Below are 20,352 nucleotides of genomic sequence, written 5' to 3'. Positions count from 1 at the left end.
TAGGGAGCTTACTTCTGACTCCATACTTAGGGGTCACTTTTGAAGATGTTTCTGGGGGCCGTTTGGGATACTGGGGATCCAGCTGGATCAGTCATGTGCAAGGCAAGCTCATTAATGCCTTTTCTATCTCAGACCCTATCAGTGCACTTAAGTAAAGCATCTTTACCAAATGTGCAGTCATAGAGGACACCTACATAAGATATGAATCACCAATGTTCTAATGTCTAGGATATTACTAGGAATGTCTGAGATTAAAGTTAGAGTTTACAGATTCTAAAAGGATGAGCCCTGAGTTTCTTGGGCTATGGGAAAGCTTTAGATATATCTGAATTTTATTGAATAATTAGTTTAAGGGAGAGGATTCATAGAAATATAACTAGGCTTTCACTCAAGTTTCCTCCTCTAGGACATAAACCAAAAATACCAGGGATATTCTGAGCATCTGTATCTTAATTGAGAACAAGAAATGCCATTCATGTCATTGATCTAGGATGCATTGATGAACCTATTGGTAGTGAGTAAAAGTAATTATAGATTATTTACATGTTTTGAGAGTTTAATTGAGGATTGGAATACAAAGCTTTAGTACCCCAATATATTATATCAGTAATTGTGTTCAGAATTTTGTTGGAGTGATGATACTCTTAAACTAATTTATTTATTGGTTGGAAATCATATTGCTCATTGTTTAAAATTAATTTGAGACAAAATATTTTCTGAAATAATTTAGTTTTATAGATATAATATTATTCAAAAGACTTGAAATTACTTATCATAAGTTATATTTAGATGTAGAACATAAAATAGAAAATTTTGTAATATTAGTATATAATTAATGGCTATACTGTAATGGATAAAATTAGAACCTTCTGGTAAACCAGAAATTTTATAGGCCTTCTAGGTACCCCTTTGTGGGTGGTTTTTCACTTTAAAATAAGGACTAAGTGAAAACTTTCCTAGTGTATGAAATTTAACAAGATTATGGTTCTTGACTCTAGGATATTGAATTTATGTTACTTCATTAAGGCTCTAATGCAGTAAAAACAGTGAAATGGATCACCCCCAGGTCTTTGTGTAACAATGTAAAAGACTATTATTAAAATAATAGTTTCAAAAGCATGGTAACAAAAGTAATTAAATATTTAAAACAAATTTGTTCTTATTTATATCAACACAGTGAAACATTACTTTAAAACAATGGTAAAATAACAAAAGTATGAAAAAGCAGGAAATTAAATGGTATGTTTTTAATTACTACTTACTTTACTATAGTGTAGATATTATAGCAATTGAAGTTTGCTTTGCATTCAAATATTATTGAACAAATTGAGAAATCAAGCAAAAGCAGCAAGTCTTTAACTGCTATTGCATAATTCCTCGAAAGTTATTCTTGAGTAAGTCATAAATCCCTATAAAGAGAACTTATCTTTGATTGAAGTTTCAGAAAATATTCTAAAGGTTTTCTTACAACATTTGTTTTTTAGAAGCAGTGCCATATATGGTCTAGATTTCCATGTAGCCTTTGGTGGGGAGAATACTTAGAAAGCTGGTCTAATTTTTCCTTATGCAATTGACTCTGATAAATGTCATTTCACCCCAGTTTATCTCACTATTTTACTATAGCTATTTCATATAGATATCTCATTTACAATTTTAATTTTTAGAGCATCTGCTCCTTTCTTTTTGCCACCCTATTGCTCACTATTATCCTAAGAGATACAGCTTATGTCGATGCATGTTCTTAGCTTTATATTTTTAACACCATAGCTCCTAAAATTAGGCACTTATTTTTAATAACTCTAAATTAATATCCTTATAGGTTAAGTGAAAAGTGTCTTATTGCAACTTATTATTTTCAATATTAACTGAACTGAGACAGAATAGTACTTCAAAGAAAAAATGTTAAGACTTTTATGACCACATTTTTCCGGCATTGTCTCTATTATTATCTGTCTAATGATAGGCATACACGCACTCCATAATTTTACAGGCTTCTTCGGTGCCAAGATTCATAGTGAAATTGAAAAGACTTATTTTAGATCTCCTCTTCAAGGTATACTAAGATATTATTTTCTGGTTTTCTAAATTAAAATAATAGCTTTAAATTAGTAAAAAAAATGTGTCATAAAAGACAGTATGAACCATTAAGAAAATTTTAGAGTTGCTAAAGCTCTTGAGACTCATTGGATAAGCGCCAAATTTTGGCTTATTCAGTAGTCAAGTCTGCTGGAATAGCATATGGTACAGTATCAGTAGTTCTGTGTTCTAAATCCAGTTTTAACCTAGACAAACAGAATTATTTGAAGAACTCAGGTTACTTTTGCTTCAAATCTGTTTCCCCATCTGTTAAAGTGGTTAACAGAATTTAATATAATTTGAAAGTTGAATAATAAGGATTTTAAATTTCTCTACATTAGTTGCCATATATATTCTACACATCATAGAAATTGGACAAAAAAAAATCTACCTCCTTATATGGAGAAAAATGAACTTAAGCTTTTAGTTATAATATAATTGAATAATATATATATATATTGCATTGACTAATCTGGTTAATTTATAGTAAACAAAATGCTTCTATTTGCAATGTGAGAAAGAGAATTCTGAGCTAGTGTAATGTCGCATACTAATTCCGGAAAGCTTACCTGGTACATATTAAATTATATTCCCACTGTGTTCTCCAATTCTCTGTTTCTTAATGTCCTCTCCTTATAAAGGTAAGGAAATAAATCATAGTGTCTTCAAAGACTATCAGTAGACCTCCACCTGCTTTCTTCTCTGAGCCAAAATATTATCTTGCTGCAAGTTGTTGATGAAGCTTTGTCATTATTAGTTTAGAGATCTTTATCTGATCACTGAATTGCAGATTATATAGAAAATGATGCAGGGAATACTCAAGAAAATTTCCATTCTTATAAATCTATAATAACTCTTTATCCTGCTAAATAACCATTATTTTAAGTAGGAAGTCTCTGTCATCAGAAGTATTTTAAATGTCGTACTATTTTAGAATCAAATTTGCATTTACCTGTGAACAAGATTTGTAGTTAAGTTCTGTTTAAGATATGTAAAGTTGCATTATGTTTCTTCACCTAATAAGATCATAGGTATTTCTTTTTGTTCCAACCAAGGAAAGCCAAATAAAGGCAGACTGACTTCTGAGGGCACTAGTTAGTTGTGTATTTACAAAGGGAGAGTAGTTGTGTTTAAATATGTGTCACCTATATTAATACAATACATCTTTCAGTTTCATAATTATCTAAGTACTATCTTATTAGCGTCAAACAGATTTATTTTCCTGAAGCTCAAAAGATGATTTTGAGATCTCAGTTGTACCAAGGGTATGCATTAAGTATTTAAGCAAATGAACAAAAAGAGAATGACTCAACTTATTTTCTGGAAAATATGCCATTTAGATATGATAGGATTGCCTTTCTCACCAAGAGTAACACTGTGATTAAGTTTCTGAATAATAGCTGAGATTATCAAATAAACTTGAATACATTAAACTAAAAGTTTGAAATTCATTTTATAAATTAATAATGTTTTATAGATAGATATGGCTTATTCATTTCTTTTTAACCGAAAGTAATACTTAGGTATCCCTTTCATAAGTTGAGGGGTAAACTGAGTTTATTTGAAACATTCTACATACAGTTTCATCAGATATTATTTTTAAGAAGTAAAATTTTGCTAAATTTTAATTGAAGATAAATGTTTGTGTCCAGTGATACTGAATGAGGTGAGTGTACTTTAGTTCATAGGGAATAGATTCAAAATGAGCAAAATGGCTTAACTAGGAAGTGATAGAGGCTTTCTCTTCGTGTGTCTTTTCTCTACTGAGAACAGCTGTTTTAGAGTGTTTGGAACTTAGCCTTTCAGCAGAAATAAACAGTCATCATCATCTGTGTAATGCTATTTGCTTCTTTCTTAGTTCTCACTGAGTAGATTCTCACAGGGTTTCCTTACTTCTAATCATAAGGAACTTCGCCCAATAGAAAGCAGCCTGTTTTATTAAAAATAGTTACTTTAAATTAAACGTCTTAAGATGCCATCTCTACCATATCTCTTCATGTTCATTTTTGTACTTTTATTTTTTGATTAATACTAGCTACAGATGCAAATGTGACCAAATTTGTCCAATCATTTGCTCTCATTATTTTGATTTTAAATGAAAATAAAAGTTTATTGATATACTTGAAACACAACTTTATCACTGAAGTGTATCTTTCATAAATAAAATGCCATATATTCTTCTGGCTAAATGTTGCTAAATGAAAAAAAATGTACTTGCTCTCAAATTTTATTTTTATTTTTATTTTTTTTTTGCTTACCCAGCCTGTGGTCGTGGGTTCTATAAATCTTCTTCTCAAGATCTTCAGTGCTCTCGTTGTCCAACTCACAGTTTTTCTGATAAGGAAGGTTCCTCAAGATGTGAATGTGAAGATGGATATTATAGGGCCCCTTCTGACCCATCATATGTTGCATGCACAAGTAAGTTCATAGTAAAATGAAAAAGGACATTTAGATTCTTTCTATTCATTTGTGTTAATGTGATGTAATTTAGATTGTATTGAGCTTGTAATATATTCTTATATATTATTAAATATTTTAATTTTCAGTGAGCATATAAGGCTAAATAATAATATGTAATTGATATTTTATCATCTTCAGTGTAATTTTTACTCTTGTAAAATCAAGGTGATTTTTAATATTTTTGTGTCTCCAATAGAAATCATAAATAAAATATAAATGTTGTGTTTACCTGCATAGGAAATGTGTTTTAAAAGCAATAGTTTACAAAATATTATTCCATCACCAATATCATCAGGATTTGTTGCTTCAATTAATGAATGTTTGAGTCAAAAATCTGAAGCTAATCCTAGCTATCATTTTAAGATATTCTTTTGCACATCAAGAATAAATAGATATATTCCCTGTTAGATGGTTAAAAAGGAAAGTATTTTTAAATAATTGCACACTTAAAAAAGTGCATTAGCTATTCTTTATGCATTGCATGGAAGTAAAATAGCTAAAGACCATAGCAAAAATTACAGGCAGATACTCTGTTTTCATTTTGACACTTTAAATGGAAAATGAACAAAGACTAACTTAGTGAATTATGGAGGCTTTTATTATATCTTTTTCTCAAAAGATAGTGGGATATTTAAGTGAAAAGAAAGCATTTTAGTGTACTTTTCTATATGGTAAGTGAACCATTAGCCATTGTGCCCCTAATAGATTATTTATGTTTTCTACTTTTGTTTATCTGGGTTTTTTTTTTTTTTTTTTTTACTTTTCAAGGGCCTCCATCTGCACCGCAAAACCTCATTTTCAACATCAACCAAACTACAGTAAGTTTGGAATGGAGTCCTCCAGCAGACAATGGCGGAAGAAATGATGTGACCTATAGAATATTGTGTAAACGGTGCAGTTGGGAGCAGGGCGAGTGCGTTCCCTGTGGGAGTAACATCGGATACATGCCCCAGCAAACTGGATTAGAGGATAACTATGTCACTGTCATGGACCTGCTAGCCCATGCAAATTATACTTTTGAAGTCGAAGCTGTAAATGGAGTTTCTGACTTAAGCCGTTCCCAGAGGCTCTTTGCGGCTGTCAGTATCACCACTGGCCAAGCAGGTATGTTTCTGTATTTGTCTTCACTTAGTGGATTATGTGAGTATATTTAACTGCGGGGTCTTAACTGAATATTTTGTTAACTTGGCTACACAGAACTTGATTAGTCCATAGTGTTGATTAGTCACACCTTTAATTTTTATTTGTTATTTCTCCAGTTGCCTGTTAAACTATTACTGTATTCATTAACATCTGCAGAGAGTTGACAGGAAAAAATAAAGGATAGATTGTAAGTCAGTTAAGAGTTCTCTAAGATAAGCAGCTTTGGGGAAAGATCTAGAAGAGGAGAGTAAAATTGGGGGGGGGGGAAATGTGATGTAAGATAGATATGTCTTGCATTTGTAGAGTATACCCGTGATCAGAAAAGAATAGAGATTATGAAAGATTTGGCTTCACTGGTTCAGGTGGGTTTTTTTTTTACTATATATAATATGTTATTTTTAATATATGGCAGTACCGTTAATTATTTTAATCAGTAGATGATTTTTTTCTTATTATAGCAAGTTTATTGATGAGGATTTCAAAGAAAACTAATTATTGAATGAAAACCATGTAATTCTATCTTAACCTAAGAGCAGTTTTCGCTTATTTGCTTTCTGGCATTTGTGATAAATGCCGTTTTTAGTCTTCCTTTTCCCTAGTATGTGTGTTTTGGGAGACTGTGAAGGTTTCGGTTACTGCAGTTTCAGATACTGAAGACTTTATACCTTTAGTTATATTTTATTACTGAGGAAAGTTTCAGAACCAAGATCTGATAAAATGAATCTTAATTAGAAAGTTATGAGGGGGAAGAGAGCGAGAAAGTATGTGTTCATGTGAGAAGTTGGGCTTTTCCAGAGTGGAAAAAGCAGAGATATACAAATGAGGAGAGATAATGGGGGCTTGAGAGGAAGCTGTCTTTTTCAAATTTTTGATAAATTTGGCTATCTAAGGATGATGCAATGTAGTAGATGAAGTCAAGTACTATGTCATCATCATTTAATAAACTTAGACTTGCACACATTGTAAATTGTCTGAGCTTTATAAGAGCTTATTAAAAAGTTCTGATATTTAGCTGTCAGAGTTGACCGATGTTATCCCCAAATCCTGCATATCAGCTAATCTATTCTTTATCTTTTTGCCAGTTTTCTAAAATATTGCATGTTTAAATTATACCCACAGAATGAAAACTATGCATATGATCCTATGCTTAGGATTTTGGACAGATTAGTTGGTTCTTATTCGATAGGCTTCATTTTCATATTTATTTAACAGGTTATTGCAAATCAGATCCCTTATGCAAAAGCAGTGGCCTATAAGTAAAACAATGTAAAACCTTTAAAATTTTTAAAACTAGAAAAAATGAGAAAATTAAATGATATTTCATTTTGCTTTATTTTCCTATTAACTATTCCTTTTATTTATTTATTTATTTATGATTAGCTATATATGTATATATGTGCATACATATACATATATATCTGTGTTGGGGCGAGCACTCAGTGGTCTCAGCACTTAATCCTGCCTCTGTGCTCTGGGAACCACTCCTGGGCGGGTTCAAAGTACCAAAACAGTCAGCTGCTTGCAAGACAAGTGTCCTAAATGCTGTACTATTGTTCTTCCCCTTTTAGATGCACTATATTTGAAAATTCTGGCATCAACTGTAATAAAGGACATCTTTATTTTTAAGCATATCATAAATATGCTGAATAAATGTCACAGTTGAGCAGACTTTTCTTGTTTTTTTAAATATATATGTATATATTTTTATATTTTATATACAGCTTTTAATTTTTAGACTACGTTAAATAGAGCAAATATTTCTCCTAAATCATGAACCAAATATCTATCAGTACTTACTTGATATGGCATGATGATGTTCTCTTCTGATTTGTAGCAAACCAGTATTTTTATTGATTTTGCAGAAATAATTTAGATTTACAAAAGTGGATGCAATAGTAAAATTCTGCAAACATACTTGAAATTATAATTAATTAATGTAAACAATTGTATTTTATAGTATGTAAGTTTTACCTTAGTAGAGCTATTAAATTAAAAATAATAAATGCAATAAAGTTGAAAGCAAGAGATTAAAATTTCCATTTTAAAATGTTAATTCAGGGGCTGGAGCGATAGCACAGCGGGTAGGGCGGTTGCCTTGCACGCAGCCGACCCAGGTTCGAATCCCAGCATCCCATATGGTCCCCTGAGCACCGCCAGGGGTAATTCCTGAGTGAAGAGCCAGGAGTAACCCCTGTGCATCGCCGGGTGTGACCCAAAAATAACCAAAAAAAAAAAGTTAATTCATATTTGTCTAATCTTCGCTATATCTCAAATGATAGAAACGTGAATTTATAAATTGCTTTTATATTTTCAAAAATAAATACGTGTTCTGAATTTTCTGCTTTAAGGAGAAATGCTTTGAATTGCCATTTTGCTAAATTAATTATTGTACAGGCTTTACTATTAAGTTTATATACCAGCTTTCTCTCTCAACAGTGTTTTTGCAGTTTTCCAAGTGGCCAGTGATTTGAAACTTTGTTTATGTTTGTGTCAGGCTAGGGGTATAAGCAATGGTCCTTGAAATTTTCATTGTCTATTAGCCAAAGAGCATGCCTCACACCTAGTTTATGCTTTCACTTTAATGATAAATAAAATCTAGTTTTCTAGTCACCATCAGCCCAACTGATGATGGTTTCTTAACAGAACCTATGTATGTTTTAGACTAGAGAAAAAGGTTGGAAAATAATCTGCTAATATGTGAAGGTTGTGTGTGCATTGTAGCATTTCTTTAAGATGTTGTGTGGAGCTCACAACCTCATGTTAGTGTTTATATAAATGAAACTATGCCAAAGACCCTTTGTTCTTTGCTTAGGGTAGGGGTGGTATTATTGGTGATAAAGGATGTGCTCTCAATTCTTTCATTTATGCAGCATATGCTTTTTCATTGTTTATTCTTTCTCTACACAAGCCAAATAGCAATAGAGCTTTCTCTTTTATTATCCTATGATGTGTAATAATTTCAGAGAAAACTTAGAAAACTTGGTTATCCTGAAAGTGTTACATTAGTGGATGCTAATTAGCCCCTTTTGTGTGTAAGTCTTTGTGAACCTGACAAGGCAGAAAACAGTAAAATCTTTGTTGCAGTAAGATAAAGAAATATTGGGATCTTGAAAATAACAAGTATATTCTCATATTGTAGATTAGGGCCAAGGTAGGCACAGTATGTAGTGTGTATGGCAACCTGGATTCAATTGCTGGTACCCTATTTTGTCCCCTAAACCCTACCAGAAGTGATCCCTGAGTTCAGACTCAGGAACACACTCTGACACCACTGAGTATGGCCTAAAATCCAGACCAAAACCAAGGATCAACAAGCAAAAACCGGCACTCCTCAAATAAAAGCATCCACTAAATCTAAAATTGCTGGGAAAGAATTGTTTCTCTTTGGCCTATGTAAAATATGTCCATTTTAGTAAAAAAAAAATATTGATAATGAATTTTAAACCAAAATTGGATTTCAGCTCAGAAGTGTGTAGTGAAGCATAATATGTGATATTATATCTAGATACTTTTATATTATTTTTTTGTATTTATCATGAGCATATGACTTAGATATTGGCAAGCAGAAATATTTGTGTTGTTTTGTTAGGTCTTTTATTTTTTAACTAAGGATAAAGTCGCACAGATCAAACTTATGAATATTGGAATTTTTAAAATATGATTTATTATAAACACAATATATAGTCATCAAAATTATTCATATTTTAAAATACAAGTGCACACAATCATGTGCAATTTATAAATGGCATTATATTCCTTATGATTTCTTAGTGGCATACTCCATTAAACCACTTCATCTTCTTAAGAGCTGACGATTAAGTGTCACTTTAAAATATTTAATTTCATCAACTGTAGTATGTAGATTTTGTTAAGCAATTTGCAGGACATTGGAATGTGAAAGTAAAGAATTATTCTCTCCTTATGAGGAACCCATACTGCAATAGATAACACATTTAGTTACACAACTGCTATTAAGACACTGGAATATATTCTTGTGTGTACTGTGGAATAACGTTAGAAACCAAAAATCCTGAGAGAGGGAAGACACAATTTATGGTTAAAGGGAAGTCTTCACATACATAATACTAATAAACTAGTCAGTTTGGAATTTTGGAAAATATGTATGTTTTTACACAAAGAGAAAAAGAAAGTTATACTCTTCGACCTCATGGGCATCTTTCCCCATTAAATCAGTATATTGGCTACTGTCTTCTCTCTACAAATGAAATGGTTACAGATATATGGAAGTTAATAAAAACAGATTACCCTATATTTGCTGACTCATTCTGTAATACCTTCATAAACTGTGGAATCATTAGCAGTTATTATCTTTATATTAAAAGTTAGTGCAAAATGCTAATTATGGCGTTTTCTACAAGAAGAATTAAGAAATGTAGTGATTTGAGGGCTGGAGCGATAGCACAGCAGGGTAGGGCGTTTGCCTTGCATGCAGCTGACCCAAGTTCAATTCCCCGCATCCCATATGGTCCCTGAGCACCACCAGGGGGAACCTCTGTGCATCACTGGGTGTGACTCAAAAAGCAAAAAAAAAAAAGGAAATGTAGTGATTTTTCTTCTGGTCAGTGATTTGTATGTTTATCTGTGTTTCTACTATGTTTCTACTATGTTCTACATGCTAGCTGTGCAAGCAATATTTTGCAATTGTGAGGAAGCTTGTCCTCCACAGAAAAAAGAATTGTTATATAGTGAAAGCATTGTCACATCAGTGGAAAAGATATAGGTTTTTTTCTTACATGACATAGTTACTTGAGATTAGACATGTAACTTTACCACTTTTGAATCTAAATTTTCTCATAAAAATGTACCTCCTATTAACCCAGTAATATTTATAGAATGAAAAAGGCATGTAATATAAAATTATAACTACAATCATAGAAACAATAATTACTAGTTACTAAACACTATACATCCACTAATTTTTTATATGCACTTATTGTACATAGAAAGTGTTTCAGAATTGAGTATTGGCTTCTTTGGAATCACATAGTCATCTCAGTAGCAAAGGGACTAGGGACATAAGAATGCTTAAAACTGTTGTTTTATGTCCATAATCAAATAGAAAAACTCTTATTACTTAATACATTACCATTGTATAGCACAGTGTTGACAGCAAACTATTGATTGCTGAGAAATATGTGTAAAGAATCTAGAGTTTTTCATGGAACTGATGGCTATGACTGTTATGTTCTCAAAATCATTGGTAAGGAATTAAGATCAAACTGGCAATCTGTTAAAAATGGATATAATTTCTCAAATTAACTTTAACAGGAAGAAGACATTTATTTTATTTTTTGTATTCTGGTTTATAAAACTGTTAATGGTAGGGTATCCTGCATGAAACATTCCAGCATCTTAGTTAGATGGATACAATTGCTTTTGAGGTTCAGCATCAATAGAAGAGAAGGGATTGGGGGTAGAAATGAGCAGAGAGGGGAAGTTGAGCTGTTCTTATGCGAATCTTCATCCACAGCAGCCTTCTAACCTGTAAGGATTTTCAACCTGTTCAGAGTTGAAGAGTAAAGGGAAGGCTTTTATTTCTGTATTGTCTAGACAGGCTTCCCCTTGACGATGCAAGGACCTTCTAGAGGATTACAGGGAACTCAGGTTTGCTCTCCAAGCACCTATCTCAAAAGCTGGGCAGTACATTTTTATACAGTTCACATATTTCAGTATAGGGGAGCTGTGCAAAATAATAAGGTATGCAAAATTCAGAGAGCAGCTAGAAAATAGTGGTATAAACAGGTTGAACAAATATTTGTAGGAATGGAAAATGGAAACGCTGTTTTAGGAAACAAGCCTTTCTGCTCAACTGAAATTTTAGAGGTGAGGGACCTTTCTTATTTTTTGAATAAGAGAGTCTCTGGCTCGCACGCCTGGCTGTCTTCCCCGGGGCCTCTCGGAGGGGATGGGCTCCAGCTTCCCTCCCCACTCCAAGCAGAGCTCCCGGTGGCTGAAGACCACCAGAGCCTAGCTACAGCCATGCTCGAGGCCCCTCTCCACACATTCAGACAGGCCTCACGCATGAAGCTACCGCCAGAGGAACCCAGGTGTGTGTAATCCCATCAACGGTCAACATCTAGAGACTTAAAAGCAAGCTCTCAGACGCACGTGGCCACAAATATCTTGTAGCCTACTTCTTCCTCTGGGAGAAACTGGCAAGCTTCTGGGAGTTACCTGCCCACATAGGACAGCCTTGCAAGCTTCCCATGGTGTATTCATATGCTAAATCCAGTAATAAGTTGAATCTCATTCCCCTGATTCTGAAAGAGCCCCCAGTGTGACATCCTTGAGAGGGCCAAGCCGAGAGAGACCTACCTATAAGACCTCAGGGAAAGGACGAATGGAGAGGTTACTGAGCCTGCTCGAGAATTCGACGATTAATGGGGATTTCGTGATTCGTGATTCGATTTTTTGAACAGGCAAATGAGATAACTCACTCTGTTTTAGATTTTAAATATTTCCACAGAATTTGATGTTTTATGCATATAAAATTGATTTAAAAAGTATTTTTCATAATTCGCCTTGATTCCCATGGTAGAAAGGTAATATAGAAGATGTTTTCTAAAACCATAAGAAGTTTGAGCAGTTCATTCATTAATTTCCTTTTGACATACTATGTAATATTTCTCTTCAAAAAATTGGTGCTGGGAAGATAATACAATGCTTAAGGCTCTTACATTGCATCCATCTGACCAGAGTTTGATTCCTGCCACTCCTATGTTTCCTCGAGCCTGCCAGGAGTGATCAGTGAACCCAGACCAGGAGTAAGCCCTGAGTACCACCAGTTACTGTCCCCAAAACAAAAACAACAACAACAAAATATTCTACATTTTTTCTTCACCATGAGTTGTGTTGTTTATAACTGGGTAGTTTTAATGTACTTTTTAAAATTCCATATATATTTAACATCCGAAGTGAAATTGTGTAATTAGTAATATAAAGTTTAATTCCGGGGCCGGAGCGATAGCACAGCGGGTAGGGCGCTTGCCTTGCATGCGGCCGACCTGGGTTCGATCCCCGGCATCCCATATGGTCCCCCAAGCACTGCCAGGAGCAATTCCTGAGTGCAAAGCCAGGAGTAACCCCTGAGCATCGCTGGGTGTGACCCAAAAAGCAAAAAAAAAAAAAAAAAAAAAAAAAGTTTAATTCCATTGTGGGTAGAAGATTGAATCTTTGTCTATACAATGTTATGAATGTCACACAGTAAATTACATAATGATGGCCTTGATCCTGGCAATCAAATATACTGCTTACCTTAGAATTATTTAATGTTTCGTGAACTTAGTGTGGAGCGATAGCACAGCGGGTAGGATGTTTGCCTTGCATGCAGCTGACCCGGTTCGATTTCTCCGTCCCTCCCGAGAGCCCGGAAGCTGCCGATAGTATCCACCTGCACGGCAGAGCCTGGCAAGCTCCCCATGGCGTATTAGATATGCCAAAAACAGTAAGAACAAGTCTCAGAATGGAGGCTACTGGTGCCTGCTCTAGCACTTCAATGAACAATAGGACGACAGTGCTATGGTGCTACTCTCTTCAACATTTTAACAGTATGGCTTTGCTTTGCTTTTTCACATGGAAATTTGTAGGTAGATTTAGGAGCCTGGTAAGAAACTGCTGTTCAATGAGAATGGGGACCTACAAATAATTATTATTTTCTGAGGCTATAGTGGTATAAACAGAATGAATAAAGATTTATGGAAAGGGATATGGAACCGCTGTCTTAGGAAACAAAAATATAATCAATATATAAACAAATATAATCTTTGGAAGCTAACATTAGAAATGTTACAAGATGGCTTATAGCAGTTGTTTTATTTCCCTTTTAAGAAACTTTAAAAATATCCTTGTATAACTCAATCTTACTAATTTCCATTGCCTTTTCAAATACCAAGATATTGTCTCTCTATCAAAATTAAGGTATGCTTCAATATTCTATTTGATTTGTAATGTTTGCATAATTTTCAAAATATAATATAATATAAGGAATATTATGTAGTATGATACATAAAATTATGCAAAGGCATTAACAAAAGTCATATTATATGTTGGTCATAAATATCTCCCCTGACATTGATAAATGTGATCCAGTTGCAACCATTTTTTCTCATAAATTAACTCACCTCTTTTTGATGATGTAAATAGTAAAACATCAAATTTTGTGCCCATTAAGCAAAATCAATTTATTACATTTCATTTATATGTTTACATCTTCATGTAAATTTGCATTTTTTATGTTTCCTAGGAATTTTGACCTTGATTTATACATTAGAGTAACATAATGCTTTTCTTGGACTGAAGCAATAGCACAGCAGGTAGGACGTTTGCCTTGCATGTGGCTGATCCGGGTTCGATTCCTCTGTCCCTCTTGGAGAGCCCGGCAAGCTACTGAGAGTATTTTGCCCGCATGGCAGAGTCTGGCAAGCTGCCCTTGGCATATTTGATATGCCAAAAACAGTAACAACAAGTCTCACAATGGAGACATTACTGGTGCCCGCTCAAGCAAATCTATGAACAGTGGGACAACAGTGCTACAGTGTTATAGAATATTTACTGGTCCAGAAAGATAGTACAGTAAGTAGGGCATTGCTTTCCATGCAGTCAACCAGGGCTTGATCCCTGGCACCACATATAGACTCCCAATATTTGCCAGAAGCAATCCCTGAGCACAGAGCCACAGTAATCCTTGAGCATCCCTGGGTGAAAAAGGCAAGGTGATATTAGAACACAGCAAAGAGCCTACTGAAGTTTGCTATCTACAAGCCAAGAAGAGAGGGTTTGTGGGAATACAAACCTTATCATACCCTATTCAAAGACTCTCAGTCTTAAGAACTGTGAGAAAATACATTTTATGATTTTTCAGGCCATCCAGACTATAGTATATGGTTATAGTGGCTGGAGTATATTAATATGAATACCAATCACTGAGATCACTAACTTATCTTCATACTTTGAAAATAATTTTTTTCCTATATATGAAGATTGCTAATGTATGCATGCTTTCGTGGATGTGGATCAAGGAATGTGATTGTAGTAATTTTGTTCACTTGCATGATTTTCTCTCTCAAAAAAGTACTGAGTTTAATACAAGTACAGAAAGACCAATAGTATTTTTTTTAATGTCAAGCAGTTCTTTTTTTTTAAACAGAGACAATTCATTATCTAATAAATTATAGAATGTGCTACATTCATGGTGGGAGAACATTCAATACAAAATATGAGTTTGGTCCCTGAGTTTTCAGGCTTGAGCAAGTTTGTCATATTCTTGGCAATATTAAGCTATCAATTTCTACATTATTATAAAATGAATGATTTAAGGCTTTCTAAGGAAAATTACCTTTAAATCTATATTTTAGAAATAGACATTTATAACTTGTTAAATTTAAGCTTCCTCTAACTAAGCTTCCCAAAAACTATATAATTACCTATTAGAAAATTTTTGAGAAATATGTAATACGTAAAATAATTTTTATTATATTTTAATCTTAGTGGAAGATGCCTTATTTTGCTACTGGTTATTTAATGGAGATTGTAGTCAATTGAGATGGCATCTATATTTTATTCTAAAACAAATGGCCTTTCTACTTTGAAAGTCAAGAAACCAGTTCTACTTTCCTGAAATATAACTAAGTAGAAATTTTTGGGAAAATATAAAAAGTAGGTTAATAGGAAGAACCTATATGATCTACATAAAATATTTTCATATTACTTTACCTTGTGTTGATATATATGATTATCTTTTTCTGAAATGTTGCACAATTATACATAACAAAACATCAAATTATATATGATACAGTAGTTATCAGTACACAAAGAATATAAACCAATATATTTAAAAATACATTCAATTTTATTTGAATAGAAGTCATTTCTTGATTCATAATTGACAGACATTTTACTTGATTTATCTGATGGATGATACAGTTAAATGGTATTTTGATCTATGAGTTACTTGCTTAGTTCTTATGGACAAGGTCTCATAACCATGTCTCATAAGCGTTGCTAAAGGAATAGCATTGTACAGACACTTCCAGGGAAAATATCGCTGAAACTAAGAAATTAATAATTTAATTTTATAGGATATGAAAAGCCAGTAGATATTATTTCTTTCTTATATACATTCATGATGTGATCTGTGTTAATGAAGTGATTAGTGTTGATGAAGCAATTTTTGGTGATGAAATGATGATGATGATGAAAATTTTTAATTCAATAATTTAAACTATGTGAGTTGCCCAATCCCATATCTTACACACTGCTACAGTTAGCCATGTATAAATCTTTAAATTCTGCGTAACTTGAGGGACATAGCTTTGAGAAGGTAGATGATACTCTTTAAATTGACACATATTTACTTGTTCTGTTTTTCAATATCAGTGTTGAGAGAGTAAATGTTGATTATTTTATTCTTGCTTCATTGGTGATGAATTGAAACAAATTTGATTCAGACAAGCAATCTGGTGGAATGATGCAAAGCCATCCACATAAAACATCTGTACTAATCAACTTATGCAGTAAATTAGAGCTACAAGGAAAAGACATTGATCCAAGAGGATCATTAACAGTTTTAACCAACTGATCTAAGTAATAGGGTAAAGGAAAGAACACTATCAAGATCTTGCTTTTCTGATCAGTCGATTACTGGTGCAAAAGCCTGATTGCTACTTGTTTCAGTTCAAACTGTTTCATGACTTCAATTCTTCTTATATTATTGTAAACAAGAAACAGGACTCAATTGGAAGGTAAAATCTCAAAAATAATTACCCAGATTGTCTGCATTACATTTACAAAGAGTCCGGTAACAAAGGGAAAGATAATTGCTGCAATGCAACAAAATTCATCAGGGTGGAAGCAGAGTGAATGATATATGTTCTTTGACAAAGTACATGGCAGAGATGTTCGTACAGACCTGTAGCTGCATGCCTTGCTTAAGACACAAGGACTAGAGAAGGATATCCCAGAAAGGCAATTAGCATAGCTGTAATGCTTATAGTTCTTAATCATCCATAGCGTGTTGACATCAGATAATTAGTGCTTCACTTTTTAATAATATTTGATCATTAATTCAGTATATAGAAATATGCAGAACATTGTGTGTAGCATTCATGATGACTATCACATGATAATTGAAGCAAAACTCCTGCTTAAACCTTCTCACTGTTGCATAGTTCGCTCAAATGTTAATACTCTTAAACACGAACCCCTTAACTCCTGCTACATCAAGCTATATCAAGAGTGATCTCATACATGCATGGATGCTTACATGTATAATAACTGTTACAACTGTGTGGCTTATAATTTGTATTTATGAGCACATGTATGTGCCTAAGAAAATGAACATCAGGATAGTGGCAGAGCTTAAATGTAGTAGTTTTGGGATCATAAATCTTTAGATAGTGCTTTAGTGAATAGCCCTTTGCGGGAAGAGGAAGTGAAACTAATTTAAAAATTTGAGAATTTTGCGAACACAGTGGTTAGGCACTGGAAGAATATCAAAAACACCTGACAAAGGCCACAAAAGAAGGTTGGATAGGAGGGCTATGATGGTAACCAAAGGAAGGAAATTTTCCAGAATCAATTGATCATGGAGTCAAATGTCACAAAAGGTCAATTAAGTGAAGAGAGAAGAAAGTCTATTATATTTGACAATTTAGAACCATAAGAAACCATTTAGTAGAAAACATGCTGAAGAAACTCAGGATACTATTTGTCATGGTTGAAAACAAAGCCTAACACTAAGAAGGTATATGTGATGTAATGCTCAATGTTGGCTGAATTGAATTGTAATAGATTATTTTTATGCTGATTTCATACAACATTTATCAGACTGGTAAAGACTGAGAGAATGAGTCTGAGTATAGTTTGAAAACATGCCTTTTTTTCTTTTCTTATGCATTATGATAACCTTGTTTTCTCCTTTTTTTTTTGGTTTTGATATCTCATCCTTTTTTTACATACCTTTAATATCATTAAGAACCTAAATTTGGTATCATATAAATTTAATTGTTCAGATGCCAGTAATCTCAGAAACAGGGGTCATAAAATAAAGATGTTAATTTTATAGAGATGTATTTTTATAACATCGTTCCCTTTAATACTTTGTTCTATAACTAATATTTACTATAAAGTCACGTGATGAGAAACTTTAGAATAACCTGCTACTTCTATAAGAGGTATTGTAGTTCTACATATTGTTTCATTTTATATTCTGGACTTCTTCCTGTTTATTTCTCTTTCAAGTTTTTTATCTTCTTCCCAAACATTAAAAATTATGCCCCATATCATAAACTCAGGTCGGAAAAAGGTAGGAAACCACCTAACAGTTTGGAGTCTTTGCCTCTTCTATTTTCTGTATGTTTTACACTAGGCCTTTTGCTTTAAGGCTCATTTCCTCTATCTTTCAAAAACATGTACACGGAGAACAGAAGTCCACAATGTCATTTCTACCAACCTTGGATATTCATCTGATCTGTAAACCACCCCGGAACACCTGGTAGTTTACAACTGGTGTTCCATTTGGAAAGATACTAAACTGATTTCCTTTTGACTGCTTTCTGACTACTTTGAGATTTCATTATTTTCTTGAATCCAGGGATGAAATGGATGAATGAATCTTAATTATTGTGTACAGTGACTTCTTTTTTCAGACCATTTTTCTGGACAAGCATCAACTAATCTGACAAATCATGGACAGTTTACTTTATAGTTTGGTTTGGGATTAAGTTATCGACTGGAACCTATGAGGAACATAAAGAGCGGTGTCCCCTGATAAAATGTGTTGTTTGCTTGCCATGCAGTTGTTTTCCATTTTCATCAGTGACCTTTAGGGAAGGAGGGCTATAAATAAACCATTCTCAGGCAAATGTATTTTTGTCCATTTACCAGTAACACTTAAAACACAGACACTGTACATCAGGTTTACATGTTAAAATTTTTTTTTTTGGTGTGTTTGCCTGTGAATTTTCTTATACTTGAGGTTTCACCATGTAGGAAGAGCTATCATATAGATTTTATATTTAATTCAGTCATTAAGTATATTGCTATAAGAAAGTTTGATCATTTGTGATATGGCTTTGATGTTTTCTAATTATTTTCTCTTAGCTTGAGAAGTTCTAGGTGATTTGAGACTGGATGGTTTGTTGACGGGAATTTGAAACTAAATTTTGTCTTCTTATTAAGTTTTATTTTAAGATTACTGGAAAAAATATGTCTGGGGCTTTCCCAAGTCATATTTGGGGGACCTGAAACCACTGCCACCCATACTTGGTCAACCAGACCAACCGTACATCACCAGGATTCAAGATTTTTGAACTCTTTGGTCCTGTTGGTCAGGCTGTACTTTAGGATTCTATGTGGCTTTAATTCAAATGTGGGTCTCCAAGTACTCAGAGCAGGTACCCCTGGTGATGGAGCCATCTCCTCAGGCTGGAAAATATTTTTAAAATGAAAAAGTATTTGGTGGTTTAGATAAGTCTACCAATATTTGCACTATTATTTCAAGATTTCCATAAAACATTTTTTAACCATCTAGTTAAGGTTATATTTCCTAGGTATTAGTTGCCCTTTTTTTTGTACAAATCCAAAATATCTTTTATTAGATGGCATGATTTACCTGTTCAGCATTAAAATTCTGAAAACAGGAACACTGTTATGTGTTTTCTTTACACAGTTTAGGAAAGTAAGATGTATCCATTTATTAGAGCAGAAAAATGAATAACATGTAAAGCTGTATTTTTCAAAAACTATCATTTAATTGGACATTTTGTTTTATCTCTCTGCTCTTAGGTGTATAATAAACATACCTAGGAGAAAGCAACACAAAAATTAAATTTAGTATCCCTCTGGGTAACTGAAATTACTCTACTGTTGTTGTAAAACTCTGTTTTTTATTGCTCTTAGACTGAAAAATAAGTGTATTGACAGTAAAGAATTAACAACATATTCCTGAAGACTTTATTTAATAATGATGATGTAAAATACTTCTTATGCCATTCGATTTATCTAATTTATAACTCTGTTTGATTACCCCAGCATGCCTTTCATCTGTAAGAATTGCACCCTAGGGACTAGTCATCTTATTAATTCATCACTTGTTCTTTTATGGTTGCAATCCCATTATGAACATAAAGTGATATTCTCTCCTGAAAACTGCCAGCCAACTGGTTCCAGTCTAGCTGACCTTTTGTTTGGAACTCTGATCCTAATGGTTTTTCTATTGGCTTCTGTTTCTAATACAATCTCCCTTTTCTCTTCTGGTATCATGATGAGGCTAGGACAGCATGAGTGAATTCCACACCTGCAATTACAGACTTTTATAAAGAGGAAAGACCTGCTTCAAGTTAACCTGTAGGCTTTTTAAAATGCCTTTTGATTTATCTGTCACCTGATCCATCAGCAATGAATAATTTTCATGGAAGGTGCACTTTAATTACATTCCCATTTGACTTGCATTATCAAGCCCTATCTAGGTAATTAATCTCACCAAGTATCCAATTTCAGCCTTTATTGCTGGCAGGCAGGCCTCTTGAATTATGTGTGCTTGAATGGGTCTTGGGTCTTCTTAGCCAGGCCGGCCCTGAAAGAGATCTGGTGCCTTCCGAATTGTAGAACTGTGTCTAAAAAGTTTTATCGTAGAGATTGTGATTAAATTGTACT

At 33.5% G+C, this 20,352-nt stretch overlaps 1 protein-coding gene across 5 annotated transcripts in view; it reads left to right on the top strand.

Annotated features, from left to right (window-relative positions):
• Positions 1-20,352, top strand: part of EPHA7 (EPH receptor A7) — a 184,892-nt gene that overhangs the window by 63,805 nt on the left and 100,735 nt on the right. For all 5 annotated transcript variants that reach the window (XM_055134583.1, XM_004605676.2, XM_004605675.2 and 2 more), the window contains exons 4-5: positions 4,339-4,494; positions 5,305-5,640. In XM_055134583.1, coding sequence (XP_054990558.1) covers positions 4,339-4,494; positions 5,305-5,640 — 492 coding nt within the window. The remainder of the gene's footprint in view (positions 1-4,338; positions 4,495-5,304; positions 5,641-20,352) is intronic.

The sequence above is a fragment of the Sorex araneus genome, chromosome 4 (genome assembly GCF_027595985.1).
Source record: "Sorex araneus isolate mSorAra2 chromosome 4, mSorAra2.pri, whole genome shotgun sequence".
NCBI classification, from domain to species: Eukaryota; Metazoa; Chordata; class Mammalia; order Eulipotyphla; family Soricidae; genus Sorex; species Sorex araneus.
The sequence above is the reverse complement of the archived record's forward strand: the minus strand, read 5'-3'. Positions and strand labels throughout refer to the sequence as shown.